At 41.5% G+C, this 24,106-nt stretch overlaps 1 protein-coding gene across 1 annotated transcript; it reads right to left on the bottom strand.

The window, feature by feature from the left end:
- Positions 1-8,554: 8,554 nt before the first annotated feature.
- Positions 8,555-22,567, bottom strand: LOC147668234 (phospholipase A2 inhibitor and Ly6/PLAUR domain-containing protein-like). Its single transcript, XM_086948679.1, has 5 exons — positions 22,463-22,567; positions 20,624-20,743; positions 16,224-16,373; positions 11,960-12,106; positions 8,555-10,043 (listed from the first exon to the last, which is right to left on the bottom strand). Exons 1-5 carry the CDS (start codon positions 22,512-22,514, stop codon positions 9,910-9,912), a joined length of 603 nt encoding a protein of 200 aa, XP_086804805.1. The 5' UTR covers positions 22,515-22,567; the 3' UTR covers positions 8,555-9,909.
- Between the last annotated feature and the right edge of the window lie 1,539 nt (positions 22,568-24,106).

The raw sequence follows: 24,106 nt of genomic DNA, 5'->3' as shown, positions 1-24,106 counted from the left end.
GTAGTTTTAATCCTTCTGCCCAATTATCTACTATGGATGAATAGGGTAGGTTGTGCCAATTGTAATAGTACCCAAATATATAGTGTACCCTAATGCCTGAATAGAAATAGCCCAGGGAAAGTCAGTTACCACAAGTACCAGGGGGTTAACGGGATTCACATGATGACTTTGCAATACCTCTTTTATGCCCTCGGGCATCTTAAGATTGGCAGCCTGCTCATTTGTATTATGAAGTACATTCTAGTCATTGCAATAAAACTAACTCTATCTGTTCTATTGATGTGCAGGATGTTTTTTTACAAAGATCGGAAAATAATTGGTGGAATACTCTTGTCACTTTCTCATGGTCTGTCTTCAAAATTTGATTAAAGGGTTCCTCAATTCTTATATCTTCTTTGGCTTTTTTTATCCATAGCAAGCCTGTGAGGAATTCCCCTATTTTATTCTCCACCCCATAAACCTTTTGTCTGATGAGCAGTTCCTGCTGTTAGAAGGTGTGTTTAGCTACCAACATCTTCCACATCTTTAGATATAGTTGTGTTATCTAATCTAAAGAATTTTTCATTTATGATCCACCTTTGTTTCAAATTTTCTGCCACTTCATAAGTGGAACAATGACTTCTCAATACAGCCTTGAACTTATCTCCTCCTCGTATTTTGACATACAACTGTTTTTAAAATATTACTATCACCATTAAAAGATGACTGCCTGTTTATGCGTATCTGTATGAGTAGCAATGGCTAGGTCACTGTGTCTTTGAAGATGCTGGGCCCACCAGTCCCTGGCACTAAAGAAAACTACTTTTCTGGCACATGTGGATATTTATGTGCATCAAAATGCCAGGCAGCTGAATGGCTCAGGTGGGCTTACCCACTGTCCTATATTGTGGTGGGTGGACACAAAATATAAATGACACTACAACATGAATTCTGATGGATGGTTGAAAGGTCCTCTATTATGGAAAAACTAAAGACCCTGTCAAATCTCAAACCAAAAAATCAGAAAGTTAAAATCCAAAGTTAACACAACATAGGGCAGCAAGCAAAGTTACTGTGCCTCATCATGGAAGACAACTGAAGTAGCAGATACATATCTCTTCAGCTCCTTCCTAGAGCTGGCAGAGTTGCGGCTGCCTATACCCACTGCACTTTCCCTTGTAATATGCTGCAAGGGTGCCTGCCTTATAGGCAGGATTGTTTTTGCAGGAGGGGGTACCTTCCAACACGAAAATAATCTTGTAAGGCAATTTACTCTTTCAATTTGTGACGCATCATTCATAGAAAGATGAATTTATGAGGAGAAATAAAGTTATTTATCCTCAGTTGCACCTCACCAGGGAAGGCATAGCATTTTGACACATTCACACTTTTACTAGCTTCAGTTAGTATGGGAATGCACAAAAATCCATGGGTGGATGCATGGGAATGCTCATGCTGCCCTCATGAAAAGGCTACTGGACACAGCTGTTATATTCCTTATAGGAACCCAATACAGGCTCAGGTAGTCATCTATCCTTTCACCTAAATACTCCCCTACCATTACACTGCATAACGGTTCTTAGTACTGACCTTTTACCTAGTTACGGTAATGTCCAAAGACGAATTGGGTTTTCTCCCAAATGCTTAAGACTCATTCATTATGCATGAGGATTGTCTGAATTACAGTAGGAAAGCAGGCCTACAATCTCCTGAATAAGAACTATGTATAATGGTCATTCCACCCCTAATCCTATCCGACTTGACACAACAAGGTATATGCCCAGGGGGTACCACTTTGGGTATATATACACCATATCTTGTTGAGATAGTGAGAGAAGAAAAGGACTTCCATGCTGACACACTGAGGCAAGACGCCTAGGCTCCTGCAAGCAGACACTCCAGCTCTCAGTGGTCTGACATCCCTTGCAGGGTATCCATCTCGAGGCCAAGACATAGTCCCACAGTCTATCACTGCAGGTAATGGGGCTGACTTTATCCTAGAGGGATACATGACTTTACACCCAAAACATGCTAGATAGTTCTAGTTAGGGTCGCATCGTAGGAGTATGCATTTACTACTGTCATGTATTTTATATACTTGTCTGTATTTATTGTTTTAGCACGATCGTATACATTTTCCATTCTTTTACTGTGTTGGTGCTTATACTCATTTATATCCGTTACTGTCTAATGGTTCTTTCAGCACCCCTATTTTACTCTAGAATGATGCTGGTTCAATAAATGCTTTATGAAAACATCCCCACCGGTTATTCTATGTATCTCTCTGAGAAGAACCAAGCACGAGTGACTGAGGGAAAAGTAGTACACTGTTTCCACGGTCCTGAGGGATTAGGGTTGTCGAGATCGATAGTTGCCAAGAACTATTCTCTCCTTGGTAAGGGGGGTTTCTAGTGGCACTGTGAGCTAGTTGGTATACTGGCTAAGATACCCGGTTGGGGTGTCTAGAATCAGTCTGACACAAATCCTATAGTGTATTTTGTCTAAACGTTCAGATCCTATATAGGTTTTTAGGAACTACACGACACAGTGAAATACAACAAAGGTCAAAGAGCTGCATTTCGTCACAATTTCTTTACTAAGTCATGCATGGTAATGCAAGTCAGCCCTCATAAGGTTTAGTAAATACCAACTAACATTTTGTATTGTGGCTGCACCAGAAAAGTTTTGAAAACTAAGGAGTTAGGTCCGTACAAGGAGTGGGGGAGGCTGGACCCTATTTATAAATTGACAAAATACAATTTGCCAACACCCACTTATTTCTTTAGAAAGAAGCCAATTATTTATGAGCAATAGGACAAACACAGTTTCTTTATATTTGACCTGGTATATTTATTTATACCCATCAACTTTTGTATTTCTATTATTTCATACTTTTTTATCAAAGAAGGAAAAAATACATTCACCTGTTCACAATAAATCTGTACAATACTATCTACAAAACACTTAATATATACAATTCGATTATACAATTGACAAACATTCTACATGTAATACAAAACACAAACAAAAATTAATTCAAGATACTGTTATACAAAATGATCAAATCAATGCTCATACAGAAGAAGAAGAGACAAAGTCAATGAAGGAAGGAGTGATAGCTTATTTTTTGAAACGTTTAGTGTTACAAATAACTCCCTCCAATGTGCCGACGCGTTCGGTAGAGGACGGTCCCAATTTGATTCGGGGCATCTGCCGCGCAGCGCACGCCACGCTTCTGTTTAGAAACAACTGATGTGATATCAGTATTGAGTGAACTCGTCCTGGAGAGGCTGTAGTGATTCCGATACCGCTACGGAGGACTGGAGAGTGTTGAACGAGCCAGCAGTTGTTTCTAAACAGAAGAGCGACGCGCGGCAGATGCCCAGAATCAAATGGCAGAACTAAGCTAAACAAAAAAAAATCCAAGTATTGTTTGAATGAAGATTAATTCTTAAAAAGCGGACACAAAAGTCGATCGACAGCCACAATTGAAATTAATCCGTTGATGAGAAAGGTTGGGATCGTCCTCTACCTAAAGATAATACAACAGTATAGAAGTTTCAGACCTGGAGAATACCAAGTGTGGCCAGGATTTAGAAACCGACAGATAAGTGACAGAGTCCTGATGACAGTCCAGAAATTGAGTTCTTTGGACTAGAAACGCGTCGGCGCATTGGAGGGAGTTATTTGTAACACTAAACGTTTAAAAAAATAAGCTATTACTTCAGCCAGCATGAGCTTGATAATTTGTGCTCTTGTAGAATTTGCCAGCCAGTAGGCTGATTTCCTCCAGCAACTAGTCAGTTGGCCATCCACCTCTCAAGTAAGGACAATTCAATCATCACTCTTGGTGCCTTTATTTTTGTAGTTAGTGCTCAGGAAAGGATCCGTGTTATTTGCAAGCTTACACAATTCATAGGCTTTCCGGTCTTTAGTTTCTCTTTTTTAGTAAAATCTAGTGGGGCTATTTCAGTGATTTCAAAATCATAAAAAAACAGTGGTTTTCAGTGGTTACAAATTTTCATACCATCAAAAACAACAGAAAGAGTGTTTTTACCATGTTTATGGAGCGTTTTGCTTTTATTATTGCTTGCAGCATTAATTGTGCATGGTACAAAGACAGTGTAGTTACAGTGTATATGAGGTCCAAATGCATTTCTACTAACCAAACTTATTGTAGTGCACCATACAATGCTTCTTCAGTGAGTCTTTGGTTATGCACGCACATTGTTACTTGAGACAGGTAACACCAAAACAGCCAGTTGACAATTTGCTAACTCTGGCCACTGAATTAGCTTTCCATGCCAATACTCGTACACATGAAGTTTGCGGTTCTCTGGGAAATGTTCTGCAACTAATGCATTGAACTGGGTGCATATGCCCTAGGAGATATTGAAGTGGTAAAAAATAAAGCAGCACTTTTGAAAGTCTGGAGAAAATTCTCCTTTATGGATGGGATCTACAACTTGTGCAGAGTACCAAAGCGAAGTTTCATTGACTTCAAATGCCATGTTTGTTGGAGGGACATTTCTGTGCAGTATTGCAAGCCATCTCTCATACATTGTAAAATAGAATTTCCAGAATTTCTCATCAACATTTCTTTGCTTATCAAGTGCCAAAGTCATTAAACTTGTTGCCCAGCCTGCTCCAGGAGTTGTTTCTCATCTACACCAATTATGGTACTTGGTAGACAAGGGTGTTTTCATTATATTCACTACAGCAGTCATGTTTTCCTATAAAAATCTAAGAATGCAGTGAAGTGCACTTTTTCAAATCTCGATCAATGTGCCACCAAAGATCCTTACATTTCTTGCCTTTCAGCAAAATTTCGGTAAATGGTTGTCACATGGATAATTTATCACTCACGGCCTCATTGACTAAGAATCCCTAACTAAATTATGACTCTTTCTTTGATGACACACAAAGCACAAAATTATAAATATTTGTATTTTAGTTTCTACGCATAAAAAAGCAGTGCATCAGAATGGACTAAAAAGTCAATAGCATTCTATTAATTCTGAAGATTGTAAAGATGCTTTTAGCATACCTTCTAGAAAGTAGCAAAGATCTCTTAACTGGTATCGATTTGGACAGGAAATCATTCAACTTTTTTAATGTACGTAGCTGAGTAATTGCAAATATAAAGAATATCACTGCAATCTTTGTTGAACATAGTAAGAACGTTTTACGGCAGCATTCCAATTGACACTCACTGCATTCCATGTTTTCCAAAAGTCTAGTGTCATGTTTTTACCACTATCTTACATGCTGGGAGACAGCACTCTTTTCAAATACACCTGTCACTACCCCTTGCATTGAATGTTTGAAGCCTGGGGTGTTTAGCAATACACCCACAATCTAGACTGACTAGCTAGAAATGTTGCTGATGTATCAGGGGATTTTACCCATTCTCTGTGGGTAAATGTGATGGTATATATTGGGAAAAAAGTCTTATGAAACCAGCCATTTAATCTATCTGTGAAACTATCAAATGTATGATTTTGGTATTTCTTGATTATCTACAGTTTATAAAATGTTTCACCAAAACAAGACCTAAAACATGCTCCTAAACCCTGCATCTTTAGACCAAAAACCACCAAAAAAAGCAGAAGAAAGAAGCAACAATAATTCAGTGACATTCCTAAACAACTAAACTCAAGAAGATAATGTTACACTATTATTCAGGGCCTTTGTGTTTGCCAAAAATGTGTTTGGATCAATAGTAATCTCCATTTAATTGAAATCGTGTTGGAGCATTGTTTTTGTTATATAACGTAAGCCCAGGCTCTGCTAGATCAAAGGCAGCCATTTTTTATTCAATACAAAATGAAAGGAAGCATATTGAATGATATAGAAGTGGCCTACTGCCAAAGATTTGGGGCAAAACTGGAATTGAAAATAGCATTGATTGTCCTTCCACCAATACATGGGACACCTTGCTAGATGCCATTTAGGTTGACGCTCTATCATTCCCATGGGTAATCAGGATCTTCTTGTTAACCTAAGGTGGATTGATGCACTACCATATTGTAATTGCTGTGCATCTTAGGCAACTTGAGCTGTCAGTTTTTCCTGCTGCTACTCATTTGCTGCTGAGCCTATAGTTACTAAAGATTATGTTACCATTTAGTTTTATAAATACGAAACTTCTTATCCCACACATGAGCTGTTAGGCACCTTGCACTCAATAACACTAGTTGCAATCTCCTTCATTACCACAAAATACAGTACACAGGAATCATTACTATTTGTCTATTCTGTGCACTTTCTATCTCTTCTCTCGGACTGAAGTAGGTGTATTATTTGGCACTCTATCGTTCCCATGTGTGGCCATGGTCTCAACTACTTAAGGTGGACTGGAGAGTAGCAGTGTGCCTTGCAGGCATGCCATAGGTAAGTCTGTCTGTGCCTGTCCACGTACTGTGACAGCTATGCAAACAGTGTACCCAGCCATCAACTTGCCTGGAATGGGAAGCTTTGTATTCTTTGGATCCAGTTATAAACTGGGTGGCAAAATGTTTAATGTTTTTGAGCATCAAGTGAAACACTGATTTTGTACAAATTATAGGATAATTGCACTAACGGTTCTATGTAGCCTCTTCCTCTTCAGGGAGGTAGCAATGAAGCAGAGGGTTAGTTTGAAACCTCTAACTGGAAATGGTTCTGGAACTCTACCAAAACCTGTACTTCCAAAAATGTCAAAATGCACAGTCATGGATAGAATATGTTAATGTGAGCTTCACTTAATGCATGATCCTTGGTCAAGCATGTATTCAACATTTCCTCAGGATCACTACTGGACCTTATTCCCACCGGCATCATTTGGCAGCTATGAAAGAACCACTTTCTGTCATTTGTAATCACGCCCTTTCAGAGGGTGTGGTTTCCCCGATTGATAAAAAGTGATCATAGATCATTTCTTAAAGAAGGTCCTGCTAACACTTCTCCCATAGGCAATGTTAGCTCCCCCTTTTCAGGCCACTATCTGGAGAAATTTGAGTAACGGGTACTTCAGGAGATGTGACGATGTTGAACCTGGCCTGAAATCCAAGTTTGGCCCGCTGAAGCGCCATAACTTTTCATCATTGCAGAGACTTTCAGAAATGCACCGAGACCTCCAGCTGGACAAAGCCGCCATCATGGAACCCAAACCAAGCCTGCTCAAGAGACCCTCATGTTGCCAAGAGAATAAGCTAAAACAAGTGACTAAGTCAGTAGGTATAAACTTGACTGGGGCCTACAATACACTGTATCTGATCCACGCTCAATCGCGTCAGCCTGAATCTTTGACTTTGTCACAGTTAAGCACGACCAGATGTCTCAAACTTGCACATTTCTAAAAATGTATATCTCTAATTCCCTAATATTGGATGTTTGTTGTCTTGGTGTCATTTTAATCATAATAATATTTCCTATTTGTATAATTTGGTGTTGGATTTTTATTTTTTATTGTGTCTTACCTATTTAATGTATTAGTTTTTTTAAATGCTGTACTCGCCTTTCTCCTAAGTTAAGCCAGCTGGCTCACAGCCAGCTACTAAGGGTTGTGCAATGGAAACATTTTATTGAGATATTGACTGTACCTTATATTGTGATTGTGGATGTATAACTAGAGGAATGCCCCTACTTCATCCCACTAATAAACCACCTTCCATCATTGCAGGTACCCAAAAGGATTATTTTTTAATCCTTATGTCCAGTGCATAAAAGCTTTAATGGGGTTTGACCTATGTACTTAAAGAGGACAAAAGTGCAGCGGTATTGTAAATGTAATGTAAATGTGTAAATGTCAAATGAGCAAATTACACTCTTCAGATGACAATATTTTAGTGGTATCAAAGTTTACTCATACCTGAAATGGTGGCAGGGCCTTTTCGATCTAGGTGGAATATCTCAGGATCAAGCTGCCTATCTCCCTTTATTTCAGTTCTGGCCTAATCAATTTCAGAAAAGTTTAGAACCTGCCTCTATAAACTATATTTAGGCTACATATTATCTAATTCTGACAATTATCATTACTAGGACACATTCCTAGGTAACGGTGTTCTCTAGAACTATACTAATAATAATAATAATAATAATAGTAATAATAATAATAAAGATCACTAAAATAGTTATTTTCTAGATGTTGACAAATTCAGATTTCTACTAATGTTGTGTGAACCACAGTAAATTTATTTTTTCTTGCTGTGTGAAAAAAGATGCCGACTACTACTTATTTATGAGTCTAAAATCATGTTCAAATGAGTTGCATGTGATTTCAAAGAGGTCATTGCTGAATGATGTCACAGTATGTCTCAAAACCCCAACTGACATCATCAATCAAAACAACATTCTACAGTGTCTATTGCTGGCGATTATTTTTCAAGACTGGGCAAAGAGAACTGGTTTTCTCTAAACTAGATGAACCCTTGAAAATGCAATGCAGTCCCAGGCACAATACATTTAGGGAATCACAATAGCTCTGGAATGTGGATTTTAGTTGGACAGGTGATTCCAGCGACAGAACATTATTTGTGGAGAATTCTGAGAAAGGGGGTCACGCCCCTTTGAAGAAAGTCCAGGAACCCCATCATTCCATTTATATTTTTATTGTAAAGTTCATCCTATCACCCAAAACTGGGCATCAATATATAGGGAAAAATTCAAAACAGATTACAGATTATAATTTTCATATTTTTTAAAATGAACATCAAGGAGTCAGACAAACAGGTGTGTTGTGTCACTATTTAGAGCAGCTCTGTGTTCCAGAAGTATTCCATTACTAGATATTACAGTAGCAAATAAACCATGCCCATTGCTGCATTATTGTCTTCCAGGTTCATCAGGTCAGCTCATCTGTGGATTGCCAGGTAAAAGTGGCTAAAGCCCAAAGGACTAAATAACAATAAAAACATCCTTTTGCATGTCACAGTACAAAGCAGACCTGTTATGACTTTTACAAAATAGCAACCTATTTTTCAAAGTTAGTGTTTGATCGTACTGCATCTTGGTCTGCTAGTTTTGCCAGAGCCTTCACTCAAAGGGAGATGATGGACTTTTCAAACCTAATATAACTAGACCAACTTGCCAGTCAGTATTGAGGCATCATCTTCCTTATACATTTGCACACCCACCCGGTGTGGAAAGCTTTTAAATACGCCAGACAGTGAACTTTGTGGACAATGTGAGTTTCTGGCCAACTCCACTCTGTAAGTTAGATTGAAAGGAATATTCATTTCAAATATATTTGAATAACTTCATTTAAATTGTATTTGAATTCCCAAATCATTCAGACTGACAGCTGCCAATATGCATCTATGAATCCCAAATAAATGTGTGTGAGCAAATTGAAGATGTAAACTTGAAAAGCATGGCTCCAAAGCTGGATTGAACCCTTAGTTTCATGGAATATGTGCTGCAATGGTGGATTCATCATCCCATCACAAAAGATGGGACATTCGGCTGTTAGTACAAACAGTTGACTTTCCGTCACTTATTCCCTGCTTGAAATCTACATCCCTTCAACTCTGTATGACACATGTCCTCATGTGTGCAGTGCATCCATTTCTAATCAATACTAACTTCACATGTCTTCGTGAAGGCAGCACATCACGTGGAAACACATACATTGATATTATATGCCCTGGTAAATTTATCACAGAAAATATATGATAAAAGTGTGACAATCACTGACCATTTCTTCCAAACCAATCATTAGTAGCATGTTGTAATTGACGACCATGGCTGTACTAAGATGCAATGATGTTGGCAGATTGTGCTAAAATTAATGTGTGTAAAATGGCCTGATACAAGAGGTCAATGGCTGGTTGACCAAGAGACAATACTTCTAGAAGAGCATACTCAATAGATTCAGAAGTCTTAGGCGGAAAGTTCTTGCTGTGGAAAGGAAACCAATTGCTGATCTGGAGATGTTGACCTGCCGTTGCTTTAGGAATATTTCTCACCGTCAGAACAGCTAAAGTGCTCAATCTCTACTGCTGGACCATCTGAACAATACATTATTGGTTGTTTACAAGGGTCTTCACTGACACAGGTCTTGGAGGCGACTATCAAGATCTGGTCTGTAAAGAAAAAAAGAGATGGGTCAAGAGAAGGGCTGGAGGCGCGGCTTACCAGGCCTGACATCAAGGACATTGGCTTGGCCACGTCACTGAATCCACTAAACCTTACCCAATGAATATGGATTGTGAAAGAGGTATTCTCAATGAAAGGATACTAGAATATAAGGGGCAGATTTATGATGCCCTTGTGCCTCTTTGCGCCGCAATTGCGTCACTTTATTTGATGCAACGGCGGCGCAAACAATGCGCCCTATTTACAATGTGAAGCATCTAGGAGATGCATCACGTTGTAAAGCCCTGCGCCATAAGGAGGCGTTCCTGCGCAGGGGGGAGGGGAGGGGGGCGTTCCTGTGCCTCGCCTCCTGAAAGTGGCTGAGTGAAATCTATGACATTTCACTCAGTCACTTTCAGGCCAATGCTGCGTCAAAACCCTGCGCCTGCTTGAAGTAGGTCTTGACGCAGCATTGTGTAGATGGGGCACCCCCGAGTCTTGGTGGAGCTGCGACGCAACTCCAGCAATGCGCCACACTTCCGGCACCGATACGTCACGCATCTGTGCCGTTTTTGCACCATGGTGCGCCGCATTGTAAATGTGGCGCAACTTGGGTGGCGTAGCTGTGGCGCACTGTGGCGCACATTAACTGGCGCATCCCTGGGGATGCGCCAGTTAACATAAATCTGCCCCTAAGTCTTTTCCACATATATTTCCAGATACACAATGTTTAATATTTACATGCTTCTCTCGAATTTGTTTAATATTTCTCTGGAATTTACAAGATAACATTAGACTAGAAAAGGACGTGTAACACAATTCTGCGCATGCAACAAAAAACACACACTGATTGTCCACATGCATACCAGCATTTATTCTTCTTACATCTCTATTGATTCCATGCACTGGCTACAACCCTCCGCTTTCTTCATAAACTTCTCAATATTACAAAAACTAAGTGTAGAAATGTAAATGTCCCCAGAGTTTGGGATACCAGGTAGATGTTCTTCTTCCACTTTGCGCTATAATCAGACATCATTCCTCCCCATTTTTACCTGACGCTTAGCTCTTATAATGCAGACTTCCACTATAACCATGGATGATGCGGAGGGGACTTGATAAAGTGATAAAAGGTACAACCCCTCTGTTCCAGGGAAGCCAGAGTGCTGAACATTTTTTACTCTTATAGAACCTATATTTTCCAATTTTATTCTGCCACAGTCTTCCATGAGCAAAAAGCACTGGTGTGATTCAGAATGAGCAGGAACTTAATAGGAATAATTTAGATCTTCTACAGAATGGAAAGAAGTGATTATATGTAGGAAGAAATGTAAAAAGCAGCACGAGGTAGGCAATATTGAACGTTGGCAAATGGCCTCTAAGGTGTTGGGTGATAAAAAGAGTTAGGTAGTCTGCCTTACTGAGAGAAAGAATGATCTGACTCTATTTAGGAGTATCCATATGAGGGGGAGGAACATGTTCTCAAAAGAATAAAAGGTACAGATGTGAATCAATAAATATATCTCTGAGAGGTAATCCTGTTCCTGCCACACAGTGCTTTTAAGGAAGGTCCTTGCCTGTGGGCCCACACTAATGGGCCAATGTTTCAGGGCCTTGTTCAACGTCAAAGCCCAGCATTTTTCATTGTGAACCATGTGTTTGAGTAGATAGAGCCTTTCTGTGGCAAAACCTGTGGGTTCTGGGAAGAAGGTAATGTTCTTTGCCACCTGTCTGCTTCTTTCATAAGAAAAACCAGACTCAGACTCTTTAATGTAGTTCCCTATGTGACTTCCTGTATTTCATCTCACTTTAAATCACGCACTTTGATCACACTCCTGTCTGACTAACAGACTGTAGGTGATCCCTTCTCATACAAAGCCCCTTCTTAGTCAAATACCCCTAAAATCAGGATGGATTAGCATACCATATTGGCGTATCTTTCCTCCAAAATCCATGCATTTGGTCTCTAGGCCGGTGCATTCCATGGTTTCATTAGCCTGGCAGGTAGTGGCGTTTTCAGCATGACACACGGGGCATCGGACTCCGTTGGGCGTATTGTTCCTGGGTGGTACTGTGAAGCCAGAGAAAAGGAAAATTAAAATTTGTTTGGGTAAACCTGACTTTATTCTGTGCATTGCTGGGTGGGATGGATACTTACTCAGGTCACTTACAATATGGTACTAAGGCCTATATTTGATCTACTCCATTTTATATACCATGAACACCAAGCAGAATATCAGGCAACCACCCCTCACATAAAAGTGTGTGTGTGGGAAATGTTCATTTGTCAATTCTTTGCATACCTGTTTGTTTCTACGTGTACAGACACAGATGAGTGTGCCTGAATGTGAACACCGCTTTTATGTAAATACACATGTAAGCATTCTAATCTGTAAGGGGAAAGGGAAGTGCATTTCTCAAATGCATAACCACTCCAAAACCTCTGGGCAGCCAATTATAGGTTACTACCAATGTTCCCTCTGATTTTTTTCCTCTGTGTGCGGCACTGGAGGGTCTCTGTGCACTGTAACCATGGCTATGTGCGCCAGGAACCAAACCGCGCGTGTCTGCGGCACCAAATGGCACTCAAAACGTTTACTTTAAAAAGTGAAAAGATGATGCATTTTCACACATACAGAGCCACAATAAGGGTCTTAAGAGCAGTTTGCAAATTTATTGTATTGCCTGTATTTTCATTGTGCCTCTGACTGCTGTTGTCTGTCTTCCCCGCTGCCTGTACGTGGTCCATGCCCCGTTTTCTTCCCGCTGTTCCCCTCGCTATCCCCATGCTCTCTCTGCACAGTCTTTCCTTCTGTACTCCTCGCTGCCCAGTTTTCCCTTCTGTTTCCCTCGCTGCACCCGGGCCTCTCTGCCCGCTCTGCCTTCTGTTCTTAGCTGCCCCTATATTTCTGTATTATGCCTCTATGCCATTAGTTTTTTGTGCCCGTCTGCCCTCTGTGCCACTCGTTTTTGTGCCCTTCTGCCCTCTGTTCCACTCGTTTTTCTGTGCCTTTCTGCCCTCTGTCCCACTCGTTTTTGTGCTTTTATGCTCTGTCCCACTCGTTTTTTGTGCCTTTATGCCCTCTGTCCCAGTCTTTCTGCCCTCTGTCCCAATCGTTTTTTGTGCCTTTATGCTCTCTGTCCCACTAGTTTTTTGTGCCTTTCTGCCCTCTGTCCCAGTCTTTCTGCCCTCTGTCCCAATCGTTTTTTGTGCATTTATGTCCTCTGTCCCACTCGTTTTTTGTGACTTTCTGCCCTCTGTCCCACTCGTTATTTTGTGCCTTTATGTACTCTGTCTGTGTCCCACTCGTTTTCTTGTACCTTTCTGTCCTCTGTCTGTGTCCCACTCGTTTTTGTGTGCCTTTCTGTCCTCTGTCAGTGTCCCACTCGTTTTTTGTGCCTTTCTGTCCTCTGCAGCCCTGCCAAGTATCACGCATCATGCGTTAGATTAACGCATTCCAGTGTGGTGATCTGCATCACCGCACTGAAATGCATTGTCACGCATATCTGATGTATCAACTGTCATTAGTGTGCTGGAAGTAAATAGGTGTGTGGCAGCTACCAGCACCCTACCTGTGACTGCCTCCGCTCTTCCCTCAGGCTTGGGGCACTCCCGTCGACTAACGCTGTGCTACAATGTATCTTAAATTTTGTGGCGCAGCGCCGCTCTTAGCGAGACAGCCTGACGTCACGGGCACCCCTGGTAGTGCCCAATAGCAACTACTGAGACAGCCTGCAGGGCCCAGACTGTTTTATAATTTGTCCATGGTGCCGCGGGGAATTTGGGAGTAAGGCAGGCGTGGCGTCTCACACAGCGCTGCTATTGTGGGTATTTTAATAGGGCCCATGCAGTGTCAAATTAATTATTGCCGAGCGGCGGGATGAGGGATAATTACGTGCAGGGTAGGTCGCCGGAGTGATGGCTGACCGAACATCAAACTGACACTGACCGTACACTCCAGTTGCAGCTGCCTCCAGGACAGTCGTAGGACTCGCAGCAACAGGCAAAGCCTGGACAGCGGGCGGCATTGCAAGCTCACCCAAAACGATTGACGCAGGGGTGGTTTGGGCATGAACCTGGAGCCGGTTTCAGGAGAGTGACAGTCGCCACAGTCACGCACCTAACCGATTTGTATTGATGTTCTTGCTTTTCTGCATTCAGCAAAATGGGCTTGGTAAGTTTTCCATGTTTGTAACCCACCGGTGAACCCCCGCGGCGGCTGCTAGAGTGGTTCAGCAGCCCAGGGCACACCAGTCCACAATCGGATGCTAGACGGCCTGTGCAAATAGCTGCTTGCCTCAAACCAATTAAGTGAGTGCTGGGGTGTACTCTCACCCTACTTGAGCTATTTACTTTAAATTAATAGCGCTAGCAAGCGGTGATATTAAAGAGTCACACACGGGGATCTGAAACCTTGGCAGCTATGCCTCTGCCTGTGTCCCACTCGTGCCTTTATGCCCTCTTGCCTCCTGTTCCGCTTGTTCCCCAGCGCATGTGGCCTTTTGTTTAAATATTGCTGATAATCAGAGCCCCTTCACGGGCTCCGATTAACAGCAATACTTAAACAAAATGCCACAGTCTGCCCCGCGCTTTACTAACAAAAGCGTAGATTCTTTCCAAACACAGCGCGAGCACACGGTGTGTTTGGAAAGTGTCTACGCTTTTGTTAGTAAAGCGCGGGGCAGACTGTGGCATTTTGTTTAAGTATTGCTGTTAATCGGAGCCTGTGAAGGGGCTCCAATTAACAGCAATATTTAAACAAAAGGCCACAGTCTGCCCCGCTCCCATACAGCCGCAAGCTCTATAATCAACATCATCCCCCCGCCTCCTTACCTGCATTCCTCACGCCAGCTCCACCGCAACCACTGAAAAAGTGCTCATGTTTGCGCCGCTCGCGTTTTAAAAGCAGCGAGCGGCGCAACCCTCTAGCGACGGCCTGTGTGCGCGCTCCACGCTAGGTGGTGCGCGCTGACTTGGGGGGAGGTGCGCGAGCGTACGCGCTCGCGGCCTAGAGGGAACGGTGGTTACTACCTACTAAATGTTATACATTTGAAGTAGTGCAATATTTCCATGACTCTGCCTCTCTAACCCAATTATATGTTCACATGCAGTGTGAATCAAATAGAGTTAGGGACACATTCCAATAAAAGCACCACACATTCTGTTAAACTACGTGAGTTTAGCTAGAACAGAGAAGCAAATTGTCACATTGAGATCTACCGTCCCTCAATTAATGGTGCTGAACTTTGTTGATGGTATAATGAAAGAAAACTTAGATATTGTAGGAGATACTACAGCAGTTGTACAGAACACATTTTTGGGAAAGTATGATGGGTCTTCTTAGTGCTTAATTTGAACCTGTGGTTTCCGGTAGCTGACATTGGTATTAAATTGTCAACATCAGCACGTTTGCCTTTCAGCCACATGGTGGTGCTCTTTGCCTAATTTTGTGATGAAGACAACAACAGTTGTTTAATAATTCTATAAACATTGAAAATGACTAAGGCCTATCATCCAGATGATAAAAGATTACCTTTAGGGGCAGACATTAGTAATTTTTATGTTTAAAATTCTGAATTGTTATTTGCAGCTCTGACACTTCCATTGGGTGGTAGAAACTGCAGTGGTCTCCAGACAAGAATCCTGGCACTTATTGTTTTACAAAATAAGTACTGGGTCTTCGATAAAGGTGATCTCCGCCAATGTTTGAGTAGTACTGTACCCATTACATTAGACATGTCCAGACTCATGGACAGACACAACACAAAGAAACAGAGGAGGATGGGTGCATGCTACTGATGAGAGTGATGAATACACAGAGGCCGTGGTGGAACAGGAGTTACACATTGTCTTGCTCCCTTTAGCCACTGAAATTAAAATGTGTGTCATTGAAACCTCCTGGCTAAGACCAGCACTTGAATGATGGTCATTTGTGATGAACTAGCTCAGAGTTGTCTTTTGATGAGGTCACCAGATCCTTTAGGTTTTGAATTGTGGATTCAGCTAGACCTTATGTAACACGAGGACACTTACTCCTTACACTCTTACTCCTGTATCTTCTGGATCAGCCTCAAAGGCTCAATGTTTTACAGGTATGAGCTCTTCAAATAATTCGAAATGAAAAAGAGAATGTTTTGAGTCATTACACTTAAAGCTATGTACAGTATACTATTTGATGTCCACTTACCAACAAGATCTCTTGTGTTGCAGTTTTCCTGCTCACAGTAGTTCTTCTGCATCCGGAACTTGAAGCCTCTGATGCTCTCACTCATGAAGTAGTTGCTGCAGTTCTGATTCTCTGCACAGCCCTTGAAGGTCATGGATGTTGTTTCGCCATCTGTGGAAACACAAAGTCAATAAGGTCACTCGGCTTAAAACGCCAACAAAACACATTTCCATGATGAAGAATGCCCAGCAAATCAATGCTCGATCAAAACAAACAGGCTGTGATGCTCTCTCCTACAGAGACAGCTTTTAGCCACCACTTTGCAACTTTCTGCAGATACCATAACCTGTGTTTGTAAAGCACACATTTACTCCTTGGGGTCATCTTGCATTTGTATAAGAGACATTTATTACTGCCCAACTCAACAGTACTCCCTTTATCTATCTTAAAAGATAACAGGCTGAGTAGACCTGTTCAAATTTGACCCTGCATCAGGAGGACAAACAAAGATTCATAGAGTAGATGCATTAGTCCACTGAGGCACCTTATATAGCTTGTCAGATGAGCCTTCTTGTGACAATTGAGGGTGCTAAAGTATTAACATCAGCAATGTGTATAGATGTTTGTTAATACGCAGCACAAATGTCATACAAGGGGTATAAAGTGTGCAACACAGGGTGCTGTTAGTTTTCCTAGTTTGGAAAGTGCCACAAACTCGTACATTTGTAGAAATTCCAAATTCTAACCAAACCCTTTTTAGCCCTGGAAATGGTCATAGCATTCATTACTCACCTTCCAAAATGTTGTAGATCAGTTTATCACCCCTAGATATGATAGGGATGTAGGCAAAGGGCCTTATGAATGGTGAACATATTTTCCCAAAAGAGAAACAAAGGGTACATTTCTAAAGCAGGCTGAATTATCCATTTGCATAATTCTATGCTCTGTAGAACACCCATAAAGAATGCGCGTGTCTTGTTTCGGCCCCAGCACTCCAAAAGAGTTGGATAGCTCTAACACTGCTCTTACCTACCCCATGAAATTGGAAGTTTTTTTTCTCATCACACAAATCACAATTTGTTTTACTGCAAATTTAAAAATGGCAAATAAAAACTTCAAATGTAATTCATAGGACACGCAATTCCATATATCTGACTTTTGAAACAGCTTCAGCTGTCTTACTAGACTATTGTTTTTTCTAAAACCATAATGCAAAATATGCACATCCACATTTGTCTGCAGGTGTCATCCATTGACCTGGTAAATAGTCATTTTCATTTTTCTTCCACCCAACACAGCATACAGCATGGGCCACCGGGACAGCCTCCACTTTGAGTCACTGCACAAACCCTGTGGACATTATTCACATCCACCTCTAAATATTTCCTTTTACTTCAGTGATAAACGTGCTTCTAGGTGTGAGTTTTCACTAAAGTTATTTGTTCTATTGATTTATAATATCTGCTATTTTCTTGCTTGTAATCCTAATTACATTTGGACAAGAGCAAGTACATTTCTGCGTTTATGTGTATGCCTGAAACGTTGTGCTGGCACCCTCTGTGTATGTCAAGAGTGTATGCACGTGTAGTGCATGTAAGACGTTTAATATTTGGGCTGAGTGTATAATTAAGGCAGTGGGATCCATGTTGGAATCCCTTGTCTTGGCTTAGGACAGATAAAGGGTAAAGGATGCATTGTAGTGCCTGCATTCCTTTGCTTGTTGAGTGGTGATCCAGACCCAGAAGTGAGGAGGTTGGAGACAGGCCTACCTTCAAAAATGTCATAAAGCCTTTTGATATTAAGGGACTGCTGATTACTTTTTCTGAACACTACCATTTGTTTGATGGCAGAAGGGAGGTGTGGGAGTAGAGTTCTGTTGTGTGGGGTGAGGGCATTTCTAGGTCAGTCCTGCCCCTTTGTCTGTCCTTTAATGCTACTTCAGTTGAACAGATAACAGCCAGATGAAAATACCTCATACATCCTTGTGCATGTGTGCTCCAATTAGAAAGAAAGCCACAGAGCCATCTACTATGAGAAGCATCACTCTACACTTAGTCTGTGTCTGGAGAGCAGCCTGAAGACAAAGCTTGAAATAAGACCCACCTCAACCAAGTTCTATGGTTTGAGCCAGGGGATCCACATTCCCTATCTGGAAAATGTGTATGACAATGTGACTCAAACCACTCCACTTTGTTCCAGTTCCATGACCTTCATGACCAATGAAGGGAGTGCTCTGCAGAGTACTACAAAGACTGCTGTGAAACCAAGGCTGATGTCTAACTGACTGCCAGAAGTTTACCTGAAGTTTATTATTTCTGCTGTGGGAGCTGCAGATCTTCCTGAGATGCCTAAACATCGACCGCTCTTCACACTCGACAATAGTTAAAAACTAGCATATTGCACTCTCTGCATCTGCTGTTGTCACCACTACTCATTTTTTGGAATGGGGAATTTATTTTCCTGCAAGATAGAGAGAGGAAGAGCAGAATAGGATGCAGAAAATTGTAAAGGGGAGAAAGTAGGGATGAAAAGAGTCTGCCGGAGCCAAATAGGGTGTCGTAAGTGTAGGGTGTTGGAAGAAAGAGGCATCGGATGGGTTCAAGATTAGAATTCTTTGGGGTTTGGTAACCACAGCTTACAACATTATTGGCGGCAAAACATTACAAAGATCAGGAAATAAACATTATGATTACTAATTATTTAAGGATATTGTTTATGTTCTTTTATGTTTCTCTTGAGTCTCTCATGAATGCTCTTTTAATTTACATGTCACTGGATGAAGTTCTGACTGCTGGGAGACAAGCACACACACACTTAATTTTAGTCTTAGAGAAAAAGCAAAGAGACAAGAAAATCTAGAAACCCCTCGTGTATATAATCTGTAAGATCATATATTTTTTTTAACATTATGTACTCATTTGTCCTGGGTGCCCTGACATGTACCTATCCACCCCACATCTATTCTTAAACTAGCCTTAAATTGCCTAATGCTGCTCTTTCAAAAGCCATACACATCTTCTAAATGTTAAGAACTTGTTTCATTGTAGGATATTTTTCCAGTAGCTCACTGCTGTCTGTCACTGGGCCCTGTGATTACAACCCTAATGTTATATTGTAAACCAGGGACTCGTGAGGTGGACCATGCATTTAATATTTGTAGCCTCTGGGAATTGTTTGGACCTGCAATTCCCTATTAACTGTCAAGTATCCTTGCAATTGAGCTCATGGATCTTTTAGAAGACTGGTCCCTGTTGTGGTCCCGCGATTAGATCAACATCATTCATGAAGTCCTTTCAATGAGTCTCTTCCACTAATTTGTAACAGAGACATGCCATTGGCTCTCGGTATTTCCTATCTGAAAATAGAGATTACTGAGTGAGCAGGTCAGTGACTGGTTATGCACTTTCCCACTGGCTACCTTTGAATTTCTGAAAGCCTCTGATCAGTCCTTTAATGTGGTCTTGTGATTGAATGGTTCTTCTCCATTGGACCAAGAGATTAGGGCTTCATCTTCTCATTATCTGTTCATGAGTCCTGGTTTTGTTTCTTCCTTGTGTTGAATCTAGGGTAAAGTTCTTGGACCTTCGCCTTCTCACAGAATATCACTGGGGCATCAAAGGGAAGCTATACCATCCCATTGTCTATATTGAGAAACTTTTGATTGGTCCTTCTTATTATTATTTTCTATGGGAAATGATTCTATTATTTTCTCTGGAGGGCTGAGATTGGACATGTATCATCTCATTGTCTGCACCAAAACTTGTGGTAGGACCCTCTTCTTGTTATATTGCATAAACGGCTGTGATTGGACCTTTGTCTTCAGTCTTTGTCTGGAGAATACACAGGTTACAATATAATGCACTTCTCTGTCCTGAGACACTTGCTAGGTCTGTCATTGTATTACTTTCTGTGAATAGCAGTGAATGGGGATGCATCTCATGGTAGTGGCCTCATCGTATTATTTTCTGCTGAGTGCTGGGATTGGCCCTGTGCCATGCCAAGGTCTACACCAAGGGTCTTTGATAGGCTATTCATCTTATTATATCAATGGAGGATTGTGATTGGACCTGCACCTTCCCATCTTTAACCATTGCTCCCTCTCATTGGAGCTTCATTTGACTTCTGTATACCAGTGTCCTATGGTTTGACCCTACCATCCATTAGCCTTCCATAAACCCTCAGAATATATCTGTCAGCAGGTTTGGCTTCCTGGACTACATTTCCCTGTCCTAAAGAAGACCAAAGCATCCAGTTTCTCCCTCACTGGCCTCTCACGTGCCACACCCCTACCTCATCAGACAGGCCCATTGATACCCCTGGATCCCTTTCAAAGAAGCACCCCATACTGCTGTGTTGCACCTGTTATCCACACAAGAGGAACCCTTTACCGCAGCCCTGGCACGCGTCCCCGTGACACCTACCGTATGTAAACTCCAGGTAGGTGTTGTCGCACCTGGTCGCGTAGCCTTCACAGACGGTCTGGTTGCCGGAACATGTTGTGCCATTGAGGTTCGAACAAACTTCGCAGCTCAGTGACTCTCCTGCAAGAAAAAGTCCTAATTCATTAATGTATTAGGACGAGGGAGGAAATGCACAACAGATAAAAGTACCAAATGCCCATCCCCCCAAAAATATATTGTATTGCTACTTGAACAGAAGAGAAGCACAGCCTAGCAGTGGGATAGCCAATAGGATTGGATTTGTATCAGCTTAAGTGCTGCTGTGTCGATGGGTGAGGTAGTGAATATAATGTAATGGTTCAATAGTTAGGTGAATACAGCAATGTTTGAGTTGGTGAATTATCGAATGCATGAGTGGTCGAGTACATGGATTAAATGTTAATAGCCAATGCCGCTGGAAAAAGCTTGATTTTGCTGTGCAGATTTATTTCAGCATAACTGTGGATCAACCCACATAATATACCCTCTGCTGCTGAATGTGTATATTTAAAATAACATTATAAAATGTGTTTAAAATAAAGCTGCAACTTGTGGTAACTAAGCTTAGATGCAGAAACTTTGTTGAGTTGTTAATTGCTGTATTAATGTCTCTCATACTAAAAAGGTGAAACCATTGTCCAGACAGTGGCAATTTATTGGCCTCGGTGCTGCCTTTTGTCAGGAGCCTGAAATAACTTCTAATGCATTTAGGATACATTTCAAACAGGTTAGAAATCAAGATTCTTTCTATGTCAATGAGGAAAATGTAAAGCACTCAAAGTAAAAAAAACACAGAAAGTTAAGAAAAGTCAAAGACGTATTCATTATTCATTGGGTCGCTTCATGGGCGTCCGAGCTTCTGCAGGGGGCACACATGGGAGCTTGTGTATCTAAGCATATGAAGGAAAACAAGAGAACATTTTCTCCACAGGCTGTCTCCCACACAATGCATAGCACTACGTTATTCTGCAGGGCTATTTAAATACCAAATCATACATGTGTGTAAAGACACCCAAGGGCTGAAAACTGGGCACAGGGGTTGACGCACTGTGATGTCGATCATGAAAACACTAACAGCAGGGGGCCTGAGTTGTCTGGAGGAAAACAAGAACATTGAGACAATATTTTTTTACAGGAGAGTCAGAAATAAATATGTATCTCAGACAATATTTCTGTTGATGATATTTTGAAATACAACAACAGGTTCACCAGAAACCAGGGTAAAGCTTGGAGGGAGTATTTTGGAAACAGAATACTCATGTTGAAGAAGTTGATGGAGTTACAAACAAAATGTCATTAAAAGAGTTCATCTCAGGCTAGTGAGAGGAGGCAGTGGAATTTGCAGGCTGGATGGCCCTATCTGTCGTTCAAAAAAACAGATACTAAAGTGCCTATAATCTGGAAGAATTCAGCTTTTTATGCAAGATGGCAGAATTCCTCTGGGCAGTGTCAGTTGACGCGTTTGTGTTGCCAGTGACCGGAACCTAAAACGTGCCTGAAAATCCAAAAAGCTCTGGAGGTGTCCAGGAGTTTGTTGTAAACAATCTGCATTTCTCCTTCAAGGACCTCTCAAGTTGACAAATTAAAGATTTGTTAGTCAAATAGTCAAGAAATGAACATCTCTAAGTGCATCAATCAATGATCCTGTAATTGAACCTAGAAAACATCATATCCAATGGAAAGACTTGTATCAAAATCTCCCCTGGTCAATTCTTACCATGACACACATACCAAGAAAATCATGGAAGAAACCACTGCAGACTACATGCAATATCACATCTCTGCATTGCAGTGGTTCAAAATCTGAGGGATTTAACTGACCTCTAGATAGGAAAGCAAAGAGGATGCTGAGGCTTGCAAGGAGTGCCTTCATGGCGATGAAGAGTTTGAAGCTTGATGTGACGCGGCTGAGGATCTGATCGTCGTCTTCTACAGGGTGCTGTAGAGCAGGCTATTTATTCCCTGGTGTATATGTTGGAATATCCCCAGTTTGCATAATGAGATTGAGAAATGCTTTTCCTGGCACACCCTGCCCTCATCTTCCACCTCCTCGCAAGCCTCAGGTGAAACTACCTGTTCTCGATTGCCAAAATCCGTCCTTTAATCATGACCATTATACTGTGCACTGTTAGTAAATGTACACCATGTGCTAATCAAAAGGTAAAATTACCTCCGGAGAAATAGGTGCCCATTAAATAGTTGGACACGCTAGCCCCACCTTGTCCATTCCCTCAGCACAGGTACCGTTCATCTTCTCTGTGCTGGGAAAGGACCAAGAGTTCAGATGAAGAATTCAATGAAGAAAGAACCTGCAGAGTAGGTTGGATTGTGAAGGCAGCTGTAGTCTGCTGATGCCAGCTCGCCCTACAGTGTGAGTTCTACACACAGGGATGCCCATTCCTATTTCTTCAAAGAAGACAGACTCAATTCTTGACCAGAATTTCACTGGCTACCACTGTGTGGAGTCCATGAATACAAAAAATTATTATTATGGTCTTGTTTTTCACTTTGTTATGTACTTTACAAGGGACCTGTGATGCCTTGTTTCCTAAGCCAGGTAGCTGTAGATGGTTCAGTGCCTGAGGGCAGCCACGTGGGCCAAATACAGGTTCTTTGTTGTGAAGCCAACAGTGAGTCACCTTTGGTCCAAGCCCATCTGCCGGGAAGCCTTGCTACATATGGAGGAAGCTGAGTGGCACCGGTGATTACCTCATCCCTTTCCGATCACATGATAAGTGGGAAAGAATAGGAAAAAGAAGGATCTCTGTGATGCAAACACTGTGTCCAGTCATTTGAGAAATAAATATTCTCTTATTCATGGATGACATTACTAATATTAATCTGTCTCCTCCAGAAAATTTAACTTCTTGCCATGATTTGCATCTTTAAAGATTGCAGTTACAGAAGACTGCTTACAGGTAAGAAGGGTGGTTTAAGAGCACGGAGATCGAAAAAAGCGCTTTCGTCAGCGAAATCATCTTAGCAACTCCTGTATCTAGGTTTAATTGTCACACTAAACAATGCATCTAATGAGTTACAAATCTCAATACTAACCCAGAGCAGATAGAGTTAGTCGTTTCCCTGCTTGTAACATGGAAGAGCAAATCCTAGAAAGAGCCTGACGTCAGTTAGTGAGCAACCTCTAATAAAGGGCCTGAAGCTCATACCGATAACCTCTCACCAGGTTTTCAACCATCGCTGAAAGAGGTGACCTCGGGAGCCACTGATCTGGTAAGCGGGGTACTTTTGTCTTGTTAGGTGGCTTAGTAGTAATATCTGAGGACAACAAAAAAATCGGGCCGCTATTACTGTGGGAATCTTCCTGGCGCAACCACAGATTTGGCTTGAATATCACTACTCTTGTAGATGACATGAATTGACCTAGCTGGTCCCGCTATCGCACAGTTTAGGGTATACAATTGTAACCCACAAAAATAGGATTAGATGTATCCTCCCATGGATGAA

This window comes from Lissotriton vulgaris, unplaced genomic scaffold (genome assembly GCF_964263255.1).
Source record: "Lissotriton vulgaris unplaced genomic scaffold, aLisVul1.2 SCAFFOLD_5109, whole genome shotgun sequence".
Lineage (NCBI taxonomy): Eukaryota > Metazoa > Chordata > Amphibia > Caudata > Salamandridae > Lissotriton > Lissotriton vulgaris.
Note: the sequence above shows the minus strand (reverse complement) of the source record. Positions and strands in the feature narration are given on the sequence as shown.